Source organism: Vulpes vulpes, chromosome 3, assembly GCF_048418805.1.
Source record: "Vulpes vulpes isolate BD-2025 chromosome 3, VulVul3, whole genome shotgun sequence".
NCBI classification, from domain to species: domain Eukaryota; kingdom Metazoa; phylum Chordata; class Mammalia; order Carnivora; family Canidae; genus Vulpes; species Vulpes vulpes.
In genome coordinates, this window is record NC_132782.1 from 106,164,104 (window position 1) to 106,177,489 (window position 13,386).

Consider the following 13,386-nt stretch of genomic DNA (forward strand, 5'->3'; position numbering starts at 1 on the left):
GTATCCTTTTCAGAGTTCTAAGCGTGTTGACGTGGCTGTTGGATACAACAGCAATGCTCCCAAGAGGCGGCGTCCTGAAGCTCGGAAACTAGGCCGTGGCCTGGAGACCAGTGATGCCTGCACGATAACCAGCCTGGGTTTCCAGAAGCGAGGGCCCTTCCTTCCTTGAGAGGAGAGGAGGCCCCCACCCCCAAACCCTCCCCATTGGCTCTTGACAACACAGCTTCTGGCTGCCTTTGGTCACTTTGGGAGGAGGGAGCAAAGGTTTTGAAGTGGAGGCATGAGTTGAGTCATGGTTTCCCAAGCGGTTTAACTCAAACTTTTTTCTGCACAATTCAGGGTGCCCCAGGACCTCATTCTCCCCCTCCCGGAGCGCTCCCCTTGCAAGCCGCCCTTGCAAACCGCGGCGCACCGAGCTATTTTAGGCCTTCTGTCCGACCGGTGTTCTCGGCTCTTGCGGTTTTCTGTTGTGAGTCAGTTTTTTGTAATAAATTGTGTAGGCAGCCGGGGGTCTGTCTGCCTTTCCTGAGACAGGAAGGGACAGCGAGTCCTTGACGTTTGGTGAGGTCGCAAATTCCTCCAGAGCACCCAGGCGGCCTGCTGGGCCCCAGCCAGAGTCTGCACTGGCCCAGAGTCTGCAGGCCGGGCCCAGAAGCAGCTGCGGGGAGGTGGGTGGTGGTGGTGATGAGTGGGGGGGGGGGGGGGGCGAGGAGGGGGGGAGGAGGGAGAGGAGGGGGAGGAGAAGGAGGAGGAGGAAATGGTTCCTGGAGCTCAAGGGGAAGGAACATCATCCAGCTTGGGGGGTGAACCTGGTAATGAAGTGTCCCGGGCTGCTGTTTGTGCTCTTGTCTCCTTTCCTCCTTCTGCTTTTCTGTTCCCATGTGTCAGAGGAAACTGACAACATACCATAACCGCTTCTCACAATCATTTTTTTTTAAGATTTTATTTATTTATTCATGAGAGACTCATCAGAGAGAGCGAGCGAGCGAGCGAGCCACAGGCTGAGGGAAAAGCAGGCTCCCCATGGGGATCCCAATGCGGGATTCATCATCCTGGGACCTGGGATGAGGCCCGGAGCCAAAGGCAGACGCTCAACCGCTGAGCCACCCAGGTGCCCCTTCACAATCATTCTTTTTTTTTAAACCCCGGACCCGTTTGCACAAAGATGCCCTGCAATCTCGTTAGCTGCCCTTCTGCCTTCCTGATTAACGGTCCCTTCTCGACTTGAACATAGCAGCCACCCGCCATCCCCTCCACCCACGCATGGCGGCCTTCCAAGGTTTGCTTCTCGCTTCTCTTACAGACTTGCTCCATCTACACTTTCTCGGGTCAGACCTTTCCTCTTCTCTATCACCTTCCATGGCTCCCCTTGTTCCACAGTGCTGCTGACCTGTAGAAGCAGAAAGTGTGAGCCACAGAGGCAGTTTAACAATTTTTTAGTAGCCACATTTTATTTTATTTATTTATTTATTTATTTTAAAGATTTTATTTATTTATTCATGAGAGACACAGAGAGAGCGAGAGGCAGAGACACAGGCCGAGGGAGAAGCAGGCTCCATGCAGGGAGCCCGATGTGGGACTCGATCCCAGGTCTCCAGGATCACACCCTGAGCCGAAGGCAGGGTCTCAACCGCTGAGCCACCCAGGCGTCTCAGTAGCCACATTTTAAAAAGTGCATAGACACACATTTTACTTAACCCCACCTATCTGGAATATCATCGTTTCCACGTACAGTCAGTATAAAAAATTATGAATGAAGTACTTCACGTGAATGTCTTACAGTTTTTCAAAATCCAGGGTGTGTTTTGTGTTGACATCAGATCCCAAATTGGATGCTAATATTTTGTCAGAGATGCCTGATATAGATTCAGAACTCATTAAATTTGCTCTTGGAAAAGTAGATTCACATAGCCAAGGTGCCCCTTGGAGATGTGGGAAAACTTAGGTAAGTTTCTGTAAATTTATGTAAGTTTTCCAACAGTTTGCATGCAGTATTAGACGTGTGCGCGTGCAGTCATATTGACAGCCCAAAAGGAGAAGGTTTCCATCCTTCCAGAAGGTTCCATCTGGCAGGCTTATTCGATAAAGCCCAAACACCTCCATAGGGCTCTCAAATTTTCTACAACCCGGCCCCAACCTGTCTAGCTTTATTTATTGACTTTGTTTTACATGTGTCCACTTTCCCATGCTTCTCCTTCCCCTTTGAGGTGGAACCTCTCTTTCCACCTGGAGATCTCATTCTCCTTTGTTGGTCTCTGCTTAAAGGCAGAGCTTCCTCCAAGGAGTCTCCCCTTCTCCCTTTGGCAGAGTTAATTGCTGCCTCCGCTTCCCATGGGGGCAGCATGTGGGGGAAGAGGCCTAAGCCCCGGACCGTGGCACACTGCCCTGGGAGCTCATTTCCCTATTTCTCCTGAGGCAGGTTTGAATGGATCTTCTAAGGCAGCGTGAGCCCTGCCCATTTAGAAAAACAGAGCCATACAAAGGGCAGCTCTGTGTCCTTCTCCAGCTGCCCTGGGGCTGCTGAGCACGGGGCTGCAGACAGGAACACACCCTGGGTACAGGCCACGTAATTCTAGGCGGGCATCAGCTCTGCCCCCCACCCTGGGGTGGGGTAGGGGGAGGCAGTGGCGAGGGGGCCCTTTCTTTGGCCTCATAGAAGGAAATACGTGCCTAGCTGCTCTGATACTCCTTTTGCAAAATGGAAGCTGGTGTGTGTGTGTGTGTGTGTGTGTGTGTGGTGTGTGTTTACTTTTTCAAAAAATAACATATAAGCAGAAAAGTGCACACATCTTCATTGTATCACTTGGATTTTCACGTAGTGTGCATACCACCCAAGCCTACCCCAAGATGAAGAATAAGAACAGGGCCAACCCCTAGAACACCCTCCACCCCCCCACCTCCCACCCCACCCCTTCCAGCCACCACTCCCCACCCCTCCAGGATTTAACTGCTTTCCTGACTGGTGGCTCATGACTCATTTTGCCTGCTTCTGAACTGGGTGTAGATGGCATCCCACCGGGTGCCTCTCTGCCCTCTGACTTCCTCTGCCCCCCCCCCCCCCGCCCCCCACTATATTCACAGATACAGTGACATAGTTTGTGGTTGACTTGGAACACCTTTGTCTTTTCCGGCACCTAAGATGCTTTTAGTAAAAAAAAAAAAAAACCCAAAGTGGTTAAAGAGGAGAGGATGACACTTGATGTGAAAGACGGGGCCGTCGTTGGTTGGTAGTTTCAAAGCGCCAGGAGAGAAGCGTCTGCTCTGATTGGGGCGATGTGTGCCCTTGGGACCTTCTAGGTTTTGATGATTTTTGGTTGTAACTGTTTACCTTTTAGCTTTATTTAGGGAATCCCTCGTTACGATGATAATGCTTGGGTCTAGGAGGGACACTAACTCCCTTTCTGGTTTTTGGACAAGGCTGCACACAAGCCATTTCTTCCTATTTTCCATTTGGTAGAAATTGGGAAGATTGGTATGGAAAAGAGAGAGAGAGAGAGAGGTGTCACTTGCATTTCTGATCTGGTGTATTCTGCTTTTGCTTTAGGTAAAATGTCTGTTCCAGGATCCTACCAGGCGGCCGCTGGGCCTTCCTCGGTGCCAACTGCGCCCCCATCCTATGAAGAGACGGTGGCTGTCAATAGTTACTTCCCTATGCCTCCTGCCCCTGCGCCAGGGCCGACCACGGGGCTGGTGACGGGCCCGGATGGCAAAGGCATGAATCCGCCAGCCTACTACACCCAGCCAGTGCCCGTCCCCAATGCCAATGCAAGTACGTGCCATCTCCCGCGCCCCCTTACCTGTCTCCTTCACCCTCCACCCTGGCCTTGGGGCCCCTGCGAGAATCAGGGGAGCCACAGAGGTGACTCTGCCTAAAGTCCAAGTGAAGTGCCAGTCTGGCCTGACCCCTCACCCTGGAATGTCACTTCTAGTCTTCTGGGTTCCACCTCTGGGGTGGGGGTGGGGGGCTCATGTCTTCTCCCCAATAAAGCACAGTTTATGAGCTTTCCCACATCAGCCACAAACCGATCCTTTGGTGCTAACTGCCCACCAGTCATCCCAGAGGAATTGGGGAATGGGAGTTTGCGTTCAAAGGCCCCTTCCCTTCCTGCTGGCACTCCCTGGGACAGACCCTGCCCCCGAGGCCAGGGCTGGAGTGGGAGAAGGAGCAGAAACAACTGGGAGTTAGGATTGGTTGAGCAGGTGCTGTCCCAGCCTGCTTCCCTGTCTTCTAGCTACTTCTTCATGGCCTTATCCCTGGGGACTTCCCGCTGCCCAGGTGCGCTCAGGTGTGCCCAGGTGCACGCAGGTGCATAGGTGATTCAGTATCACAAGCAGCCGAGGAGGGAATAGCCAGCTCAGAGAGTAGGCCAGTGGGTCAGACTGCCTGGATTCACCTAACTGCCTGGTGACTCAGTTTCCCCTCCTGTAAAATAGGGCTCATCAGGTGACTCCTTCAGTGGGTTGTTCCGATGAAATGAAGTTCTCTGAGGAGTCATTTGATAAAAGTGAGCTCTTGTCCCCGGCTCGAGTAACTTTGACGCTATCACACAAAAGAGAACAGAGTGACTTCAGACTCATCATGCTCTGATCAAAAATTCATTCTGCACCAAAAAAAAAAAAAAAGACTTTTATACAGTTTACATGTAGGTGTTATAGTATGCTCAAATACTGCTTTTTCTGGAAGGAAAGACTACCTAGGTCTTTCTAGGACAATTAAGTTCTGAGAGCTAGGACAATAATTAATTTCCCCTAATACACAGATTATAGAAACGGCATTTCAGCACCGCAGAGAGGAACAAAAGGGAGTCACTCTGACAGAAATATGAGCTTAAGCAACTTTGCCAAAACGCAAAAACATTCTGAATGCTTAAGGACTTCATGATTTATATCACTCTGGGCTCTCCTCTGGTAACCGGGAACGCCTGTACATGTTTTTCACATAGTTTGCTCTTTTTAGCACTATTTTATATCTTTGTTTCATGTATCAGCTCGATTCCCGGACTCGTTGCAAAGCCTGGGCCAGTGTTCCCCGGCTTGGTACCAACTCCAGCCCTGTCACTGGGGAGTTGGACCTATTAAGGAGTCAGGAGCCGTGTGTGAAAGGAGGGGAGTGTTTCATCGAGGGTTTGATCTGGGTTCGCTGTGACCCAGAGTGTCAGGTTCTTTACTATCCTTCTCTCATGGGACCCTGGCAGCAACCGTGTTACTCCCAGTTGTAAAAAATAAAAGAGTTAAATTGAAATACAATTCCCATTAACTCCATAGGGTTCACTCTTTGAAGGTGTCTGATGCAGTGGTGTCAGTGCAGGCATCGGCGCCAATTCCAGAATATTTCCATCACCCCAGAAAGAAACCCCATCCCCATTAGCCACCCCTCCCCATCCCCCCTGCCCCTGGCAACCACTAATCTATGGATGAAGAAAATTGAGGCTAAAACCCCATCATATCACTGTTTCTGGAATTACCATCTGCAGACCACCTTTATTGAACCACACAGGGAGCTTAAAGAGCCTTCTGGGGACCCTGCCCCAGACCTGCTGACTCAGCCTGTCTCAGCGGTAGGGGCTGGGGGTGGGTATAGGGCCCAGGAACCTGCATTGGCAACATTGGCAGTAAGTTCCCCACCCGATTCTGTGGTCAGTGAGTTTGAAAGCCTGGTTGTGCTGAGCCAGACCCCCGCTCCAGGAACTTCTCCCCATCTCATGTGGCAAGGGGGTCAGGGGCATGCAAGCCCCCCAAATGATAATGCTGGAAATCTGCCAATGTTTTGGTAAAGCACACATAAGGTAAATTTGTCACCTAAATTTAGCGTCTCTTGGTGTACGGTTGAATGGCATTAAACACATTCAAGTGGTCTTGAAACTGTCACCACCATCTCTTTCTAGAACTTTTAAAGATATTTTAAAAATTTATTTATTTAAAGATTTTGTTTATTCATGAGAGACACAGAGAGAGAGAGAGAGGCAGAGACACAGGCCGAGGGAGAAGCAGGCTCCATGCGGGGAGCCCGATGTGGGACTCGATCCCAGGACCCCAGGATTATGTCCTGGGCCGAAGGCAGGCACTAAACCGCTGAGCCATCCAGGGATCCCCCTATTTTTACAATTTATTCATCAGAGAGAGAGGGAGAGAGAAAGGGAGCTCAAGCAGGGGGAGGGGCAGAGGCAGAGGGAGAAGCAGGCTCCCCGCTGTGCAGGGGGCCTGATGCGGGACTCGATCCCAGGATGCTGAGATCATGACCATGACCAAACCAAGGCAGGTGCTTCAAGGACTTCACCACCCAGCCCCCCCCCCAACCAGAATGTTTAAATCTTGTAAAATTGAACCTCCAGACCCAGTAAACAGCAGCTCCCCGTTGCCCCCCCACCCCTTTCTGGCACCCACCATCTCCTCTGTGAATTGGATGACTTGAGGTGCCTCCCATACGTGAAATCGTGCAGGCCTTGTCCTGTGCCTGGCTCGTGGCACTCAGCACAACATCCTGACGGCTCATCCGTGTTAGAGCGCGGGTCAGGGTGTCCTTTTAAGGCTGAGCGAGCCTCTGCCGCATGGGTAGATCCCATTGTGCTTAGCCATTTGCTCACCTGTCCGCGGGCACCTGGGTGGCGTCCACCCTTTGGCTCCTGCAAGTGGTGGGCGCTCCAGCCCCTGTGGGGACCCAGCCCCCACCCCCATCCCGGGTCGTCTAGCGGATGCTCTCCTCATTCACCGATCGCCTCTACCTGTCCTGCCAGTCGCCGTGCAGACCGTCTACGTGCAGCAGCCCATCTCCTTTTTTGACCGTCCGATCCAGATGTGCTGTCCTTCCTGCAACAAGATGATTGTGACCCAGCTGTCCTATAATGCCGGTGCCCTCACCTGGCTCTCTTGCGGGAGCCTGTGCCTGCTGGGGTAAGTCCCGGGGCCCTCACGGACCCCAGGCTCCTCCTCCTTCCTCTCAATCTGTATCACATCTGTCTGTGTTGCCCCCCCACCCCCGTCCCCAGCACCACAGGATGGCAAGCTGCACCCCCTGACCTCTGCCCTTGATGCCCGGGGCACCCACCCCTCCCTGCTGGGAACCACTGCTCTTGAGCCGATCAGCACCTAGAAGCTGCTGTCCCCCCTCCGCCTGCTCAGACCACTCCCTGCATGCAGGGCCTAGCACAGCAGCCCCCTACATCTGTCGAGTGATACCCTGAGCAGTGTCTTTTTTTTTTTTTTTGGAAGGATTTCACAACCGAGTTAATGATAATGATGTTTGCCTGACTCTGAGAGAAGCTTTGAACAACGTGCACGTTATAATACTTGATAGCGATCTCTTTGAAGTTTTTTTCTTTTTTAAGACTTTATTTATTTGATAGAGAGCACAAGCAGGGAGAGCTGCAGGCAGAGGGAGAGGGAGAAGCAGACTCCCTGCTGAGTGAGGAGCCCGGCATGGGGCTTGATCCTAGGACCCCAGGATCATGACCTGAGTCAAAGGCAGACACTTAACTAACTGAGCCACCCAGGCGCCCCTCTCTTTGAAACTTATCTTTTTATGACTCCAAGTATTTTTTGCATTGTCTACACAGGGAAAGTGTATGTTTATGTCTGCACCAAGGGTAGTATATTGCAAGAAATTATGGTTTTTGTTCTGGAGAAATTTGAGGGAACGCAGTTTAATTATCCCCCCCCCAAAAAAAAAAACAGATAAAGGCAGCCTCTTTATTCCTGGCCTGGGAGTCACTCAGAAAAACCACATGGGCTCTATTTTTCTCCCTTGAAGGAAACGGTATCTGTGTATCTTTTTTTTTTAGGAGCCTTGGCCTCTTGTACAACTGGCGTGTTCCTCATTGGTGGCTTAGCTCTAGAAGGAATGGTGTTTCTCTTCCTCATTTCGAAGAGAGAGGCTCAAAGCCCCCAAGAGCTTAGCTTCCTTGAAGACACATGTTCAGTGGGGTGGAAAGGAGACCAAACAGGTTTATTGGCACCTGTTTCCCTGTCCTGCCCATGGGACTGCGGTGATGGCTGACCTCTTCAGCCCCTGGGCAGGAAATGTGAAATAAAAGTTCATCGTCCTAGGACATTTTTGTATTAAAACTCATTTTTATCTTTGAAAACTGGGGAAGGACAGGATGAGAGCTATTGAGGGTCAGAACTATTGAACGATCCAGCTCTCAAATCGAGGCAGCTTTTCTGTCCCTCCCTTCTTTTCTTCCTTAAATATGGTATTGTGGGTTCTAATCCTACCTCTCACTGGTGTGTGACTGGGCAAGTGACCTCAGCTCTCTGTGCTCCAGTTCCCTCCCCTGAAAGCTGGAGGTATCATGGAGCTGTGTTTGTAATGCAGGAGAGCCAAGTAAGGATTAGTGCTAAGGCACTGTTGCTGCCCTTTCTTGAACTTGGGTAAACTTAGGCAGTAGGAGGAAATTCTTCTCATAAGATTGTTTCCTGGTCAGGCTGCATCCTGTTTCTGCTTTTTGTAAATCAATGTCTTCCTGTACATAGATGATTTTTAAAAAATTGAATTATAATTGACATACAATATTCTATCAATTTCAGATATACAAGATAGTGATTTGATGTTTTTATACATTATGAAGTCACCATGATAGGTCTAATTACCGTCTGTCACCATATAAATATTACTATATTATTGATTATACTCCCTAGACTGTATATTATAAAATGTTGATTTTTTTTTTAAGATTTTATTCATTTACCTGACAGTGAGAGAGAAGGAGCACAAGTAGGAGGAGTGGCAGGCAGAGAGGGAGAGGGAAAAGCAGGCTCCCTACTGAGCAGGGAGCCAGATGCAAGCCTGAGAGCCCCATATGTGCTCAGATGTGGGCTTGATCCCAGGATCCTGGGGTCATGACCTGAGCCAAAGGCAGATGCTTAAACGATGGAGCCACCCAGGCACCCCTAAAATGTTGATTTTTAATAAATTTGGGCAAACATTGGTCATAAGGCTGTGGGGGTGCCCCCAGTCACAAGCCTCAGGTCACCCACACTTCTGATGACCAGCTATAAACTGAGGGTCCTGTTATTCCTTCCTCACCTTTGATAATTTGCTAGAATGGCTCACAGAACTCAGAAAGACACTTTCCTTGCATTTATCAGTTTATTATGAAGGATACAAATAAAACAAGAGCTAGATGAAGAGATACATAGGACAAGGTCCAGAGGGGTCCCCAGTGCAGGCGCTTCTGTCACCGTGGAGTTGGGGTGCACCACTCTCCTGGCACAAGGATGTGTTATTGTTTACCAGTCCTGAAGCTGTCCGAATACAGTTGCTCAAGAGGGTTTATAACCCGATCCCAGCCCCAGTTCCCTCCCTGCGGTCTGTGATTGGGGCTGAAAGTTCTAACCTTTGAACCACCATGAACCAAGGGTCTTTCTGGTGACCAGCCCTGTCCTTTTTTTTTTTTTTTTTTTTGTATATTTTTTTATTGGAGTTTGATTTGCCAACATATAGTATAACACCCAATGCTCATCCCATCAGGTGCCCCCCTCAGTGCCCCTCACCCAGTCACACCCACCACCCCTTCCACTACCCCTTGTTCATTTCCCAGACTTAGGAGTCTCTCGTGTTGTGTCACCCTCTCTGATTTTTCCCACTCATTTTCTCTCCTCTGCCCTGGTGGCCTTATTAGCATAAAATCAGGTGTAATTGAAAGGGGCTTGGTTTGAATAACAGAAGGCTCACCTGTCAGCTCAGGAAATTCCAAGAGTTTTTTGGAACTAATTGCCTGGGAACTGGGGACAAAGATCAGATCTATTGTCTTCTACCACAGGCCACCTGCAGGTCCTGCCTGGGTGTGCTGATAGTGGGTTACTAGATGAAGAGATGTCATTTGGGGAATTTTGTTCGGTCGTTGCTGTCAGAAACAGCCTCTACACAGGGAAGAGTGATCAGTCTAGACACCAGGGTTAGTAAACTCCAGCCCATTTTAGTTCTGTGGGAGCACCATCTGTTTATAGATTATCTATGGCAGTGTGCAGGCCTCGGCAAAACAAGGCCTGTGTTGCCTAAAATGTGGACTAGCTGGCCCTTTACGCAAGAAGGTCACTGACCCCAATCTAAGAGTGACAGATGCTCAGATGACCCAAGATTTGAAAACACACCGAGGGCAGTGTATCCGAGAGCAGTCCTGGCATTGGCTGGTGGCTTCGTTTCCTCGGGCTGCCATTCCCAAAAACCACAATCCCGGCAGCTTAAAACAACCAAGATTTATCTTCTCAGGATTTTGGAAGCCAAACGTCCCAAGCAAGGTGCTGCGCTGCCTCTGAAGGCTCTCGAGTGCAGAATCCTTTCCGTACTGCTCCCAGCTTCCGGTGGCCTGGGTGGTCCCTGGCTCCTGGCTGCCAGATTTCAATCCGCCTCTTTGCCCCCTCCTGTCTTTCTGTGTGTCCCCTCCTCTTGGAAGGACATCAGTCATGGGGTTGAGGGAGCCCACCTGGACCTCCCAGGATGGATCCCGTCTTGAGCTCATTCATGACACCTGCAAAGACCTTGAGTCCAAGTAAGGTCAGAGCCATAGGTTCAGAGGGGTCAGGACACCTCACCTATCTTTGGTGGCCACCATCTGAAACTGTTACAGAGGGTAACGCGCTCCGTGTGTGGCTGTTTTTTATTCTTCAGGTGCATCGCGGGCTGCTGCTTCATCCCCTTCTGTGTGGACGCCCTGCAGGACGTGGACCACTACTGTCCCAACTGCAAAGCTCTCCTGGGCACCTACAAGCGTTTGTAGGATTCGGCCAGACCTGGAGGGAGCCACGTGCTGCCCGGAGTGCTCTGCAACCCTCACCTGGCCCCGTTCCACCTTGGTGGCCTCATCTCTCCAGGGGCTCCACCCTCGTGTCTTCTTTTGGGGGAAAAAATATATCGCAAAAAGTAACACACCTCCAAAAACCCCAGAGATTGCTGCTTGGAGTCGTGTGCAGGACATGCAAAGACATTCACCTTGAATGCTGGTTCCCGCCTGCCGTGACCCCAAGGCACCCCACCTTAACTGTGACTGTCGCCCCTGTCTGAATATCTTCGGGTGGTTTGCCATGGGCCAGCTTCGTTTACTGGCCTCCGTGAGCCTTCCTGGGGGTGGTCTCAAACCGAGAAGCTGCGGCTTGCCTTATTTTTGAGACTGTCCTGGCCCGCAGACGGCCGGCCCCACCTTCAGTGCCTGCCACCATGTGCATCTGTTCCCACTTCCAATGACAAAACTCTTGCCTTAGAAACAAAGGGCTTGCCTCTCAGAGCCTTTTCGTTAGCACACAAATTCACTTTGATTTCTTCATTCCTTCTTTCAGCATAAGGAGGAACAATTCACACCCACCACATTTACACCCTTGAGATCATAAATATGTGCTAGAAACATGTAGGGCCGGGTCTTGACCATGGATCTTTTCCTCGGTTCTCCGCACTAGACCCTCAGCCACTTTGCACGAAGGGCTTTTTTTCTAGTAGGGGAGTCATTTATATTCACCATTTTTATGACCCCCTTTGGGTCTTAAACACCTTTGAACATAATTTTGGAAGGAGGGATTTATAGAACCATTTTTCTTAACTGTAGGATTGTTACTACTTTCCTACTTCCCAAGGAAGGCACTCTTTTTTTTTTTTTTTTTTTTTTTGGTTCTTAACAGAAAAAGCAATGGATGATTTTTATCCATGGCCTCTATGTGGGTTTAGTGCAGTTCTACAAAAACCTCTATAATGGAACTCAAGTGGGACCCCTTTGGGGTTCCCAGTGGTGTGTTTAGAGAAACAGAGGAAAGCACAGTGTGAGCATCCAGGTACCATGGTGCTGGAGAGCTTGGGGACTTACCTGTTTCAAAGGAGTTTGAATTCTGACTTTATTTTTCAGAGATACAATTCGTTGTATGACATCAGAAGACATGATTTCTAGGACTCAGTCAGCAAACCAGAGTTCTCATTTAGCTGCTGCATCAGCTTTGAAATCAAGATAAAACTGGGCTCGAGTTTCGAGTGTCCCCATTTTGATGATAATAGACACAGAGAATGCACATGAATGATAATACATAGAAAGGAAGCCTAGACCTGGAACACACACACACACACAAATGTGTATATTGGCCGAAAATTATAGATGTAACCAGTGATCCAGCTTATTCTTTTGATATTTTGAAAGTCCCAGTAATTATTTTTGCAATGAATACGGATACGACATAGTCCTTTGGTGTTACCTGCTTTTAAAAAATAAAGTCTTAAAAAAATAAATTAAAAAATAAAATCTTTGGTTCACTCGGTGAACTATTTATAAGTTCTTATGATGTGAAGGAAATCTTGTGTTGTGTTTTCCAGCCACAAAGAACCTTTACTTGTTCCATAAGGGTAGAAAACCTCTCGTGATTAAAAACGTCAGACTCGCTGAATATCCTTCGATGTCAAGATGACCGATGTTGAGTTGGGTGGATTGCTAGCGAGTCCGACTGGGATATTAGGCTGTTGGAACCCACCAGGCATCATCCATGGCAGCAGGCCACAGCTCTCAAGTTTTGAGAAAATGCACAGAAGAAAGCGGTCCTCATTCATTCTGCAAACAAAACATGCTTTGTTAATTGATCCGGGGCAGTTGTGAGATGCTAGAAGGGGGCATTGTAACTGGCCGGGAATGTGAATGCCATCAATCCTTTACCTACCTGGCGATAAAGCTTCATTTTTCAGAAGGCACAGGAGAAGACCATCATCTTGGTGTGGCTAACGTTGTAATTTAGACCCCAACTTGCAGAGTCCCCCCAAAATTGCCGCTCACCCGATCTTGTTTGTGTCTTTTTCCTTTTCATTTGACAAAATGAAGGCCATGCATATTTAGCAGTTTTGCTCAGATGGGGGTATACAAATGGTCTCAAGCTGTTATTAATTACATATGCAGAGTCTGCAAAACAACAGCCCTATTTCAAGGACCATAAAACATACTCTGCAGAACTAAAAATAAAGTCAGATGCCCAGAGTAGGAAGCCTCCATCCTTCATTCCCTTGTATTTTTTTTAAATTTTTTTATCATTCCCTTGTATTGTTGAGAATGCAGGCTTACTCCTATGTGGTTGCAAATCAAAAGGATCTTTGGGAAATAAAACAAAAAGGATCTTTTGTTTAGCCTCTGTTCATCTGGGCTTTCAGAGTTAAGTTTGTTAACATGGAACCACTTTCAGGTGATGCAAGACCTTTATACCTACTTGGACCTCAGCAAAGAGGGTTACCAATTTAAGCCTCAAATGGCTGTGTGTCCTGTTTTTCCTACTGTGAGTCCGTCTAGGAGAGGTGGGCTTCTCCAGAAGTGGTGGCTTGTGTCTCGTTAACAAAAAGTATTCAGACAGTTAGAGCTTCTATTAGAGCCAACTGGAAGCACATGACTGGTTCCTGGCTGACCACGGCGCTACCCATGAAAATGTTTTCTCTGG

The 13,386-nt window shown here is 49.0% G+C and overlaps 1 protein-coding gene across 4 annotated transcripts in view; it reads left to right on the forward strand.

Moving 5' to 3' along the window:
• Positions 1 to 13,075, forward strand: part of LITAF (lipopolysaccharide induced TNF factor) — a 61,530-nt gene extending 48,455 nt beyond the window's left edge. For 3 of the 4 annotated variants that reach the window (XM_072753848.1, XM_072753847.1, XM_072753846.1), the window contains exons 2-4: positions 3,545 to 3,769; positions 6,735 to 6,891; positions 10,607 to 13,075. In XM_072753848.1, coding sequence (XP_072609949.1) covers positions 3,550 to 3,769; positions 6,735 to 6,891; positions 10,607 to 10,715 — 486 coding nt within the window. In that variant the 5' untranslated portion in view covers positions 3,545 to 3,549 and the 3' untranslated portion in view covers positions 10,716 to 13,075. Of the gene's footprint in view, positions 1 to 12; positions 470 to 3,544; positions 3,770 to 6,734; positions 6,892 to 10,606 lie in introns of those variants that run through there. The other variant, XM_072753849.1, reaches the window with a different exon arrangement.
• Positions 13,076 to 13,386: the final 311 nt, after the last annotated feature.